General features: G+C 53.7%; 1 protein-coding gene across 1 annotated transcript in view; it reads left to right on the top strand.

The window, feature by feature from the left end:
• Muc2 (mucin 2, oligomeric mucus/gel-forming) overlaps positions 1-1,822 on the top strand; it is a 26,872-nt gene that overhangs the window by 16,346 nt on the left and 8,704 nt on the right. The window contains exon 29 of the mRNA XM_013502905.1: positions 697-1,746. Within this exon, the coding sequence (XP_013358359.1) occupies positions 697-1,746 (1,050 nt within the window). The remainder of the gene's footprint in view (positions 1-696; positions 1,747-1,822) is intronic.

Genomic DNA, 1,822 nt, shown 5'->3' with positions numbered 1-1,822 from the left:
TCAACACCCACACCCACTAGCCCATCCACAGGGACCCCAGCCACCACACCAGAGACCTCAACACTCACACTCACCACCACAGCCACAGAGACCCCAACACCCACACCCACTACTACAACCACAGTGACCCCAACACCCTCACCCACTACTACAATCACAGTGACCCCAACACCCTCACCCACTACTACAATCACAGAGACCCCAACAGCCACACTCACCACCATAAGCACAGAGATCACAAGTCCCACATCTACCACCACAACCACAGTGACCCCAACCACCACACAGGAGACCCCAACACCCATATCCACCACCAGAACCACAGAGACCACAACACCAACACCTACCACCATAACTACAGTGACCCCAACCACAACAGAGACCTCAACACCTACACCTCACACCACAACCACAGAGACTACAACATCTACATCCACCACCACAACCACAGAGACTACAACACCCACATCCACTACTACAACCACAGAGACTATAACACCCACATCCACTACTACAACCACAGAGACTATAACACCCACATCCACTACTACAACCACAGAGACCACAACACCCACCCCCACCCCCACCACAGTAACTATGTTGACCTCCACCACCTCACCAGAAACCTCTACACCCACATCTACCCCCACAAGCACAGAGACCACAACACCCACATCCACTACTACAATCACAGAGACCCCAACACCCACACCCACCACCACAACCACAGGGACCCCAGCCTCCACACTAGAGACCTCAACACCCACACCCACCACCACAGCCACAGAGACCACAACACCCACATCCACCACCACAGAAACCCCAACACCCACGCCCACCACCATAATCACAGTGACCCCACCCATCACAACAGAGACCTCAACAGCTACACCCACTACAACCACAGAGACCACAACACCCACACCCACTACTATAACCACAGAGACCACAACACCCACTCCTAACCCCACCACAGTAACCATGTTGACCCCCACAACCACACCAGAAACCTCTGCACCCACATCCACCACCACAAGCACAAAGACCACAACACCCACATCCACCACCACAAGCACAAAGACCACAACACCCACATCCACCACCACAAGCACAGAGACCACAGCACCCACATCCACTACTACAACCACAGAGACCACAACACCTACATCCACCCCCACCATAGTAACCACGTTGACCCCTACCACCACACCAGAAACCTCTACAACTACACCTACCACCACAACCACAGAGACCACAACACGCACACCCACTATTACAATCATAGAGACCACAACACCTACACCCACCACCATAATCACGGTGACCCAAACCACCACACCAGAGACCTCCACACATACACCTACCACCACAACCACAGAGACTACAGCATCCACACGCACAACTACAGCCACAGTTACCACAACACCCACATCCACTGCTACAACCACAGAGACCACAACACCCACCCCTACCCCCACCACAGAAACCACATTGACCTCCACCACCTCACCAGAAACCTCTACACCCACATCTACTACCACAGGCACAGAGACCACAACACCCACATCCACCACCACAACCACAGAGACTCCAACACCCAAACCCACCACCATAACCACAGCGACCCCAAACACCACACCAGAGACCTCAACACCCACATCTACCACCACAACCACAGAGACTACAACACCCACATCCACTACTACAACCACAGAGACCACAACACCCACCCCTACCCCCACCACAGTAACCACGTTGACCTCTACCACCACACCAGAAACTACACCCACATCCATCACCACAACCACAGAGACCACAACAC

This window comes from Chinchilla lanigera, unplaced genomic scaffold (assembly GCF_000276665.1).
Source record: "Chinchilla lanigera isolate Chin_1 unplaced genomic scaffold, ChiLan1.0 scaffold00075, whole genome shotgun sequence".
Taxonomy (NCBI): domain Eukaryota; kingdom Metazoa; phylum Chordata; class Mammalia; order Rodentia; family Chinchillidae; genus Chinchilla; species Chinchilla lanigera.
Note: the sequence above shows the minus strand (reverse complement) of the source record. Positions and strands in the feature narration are given on the sequence as shown.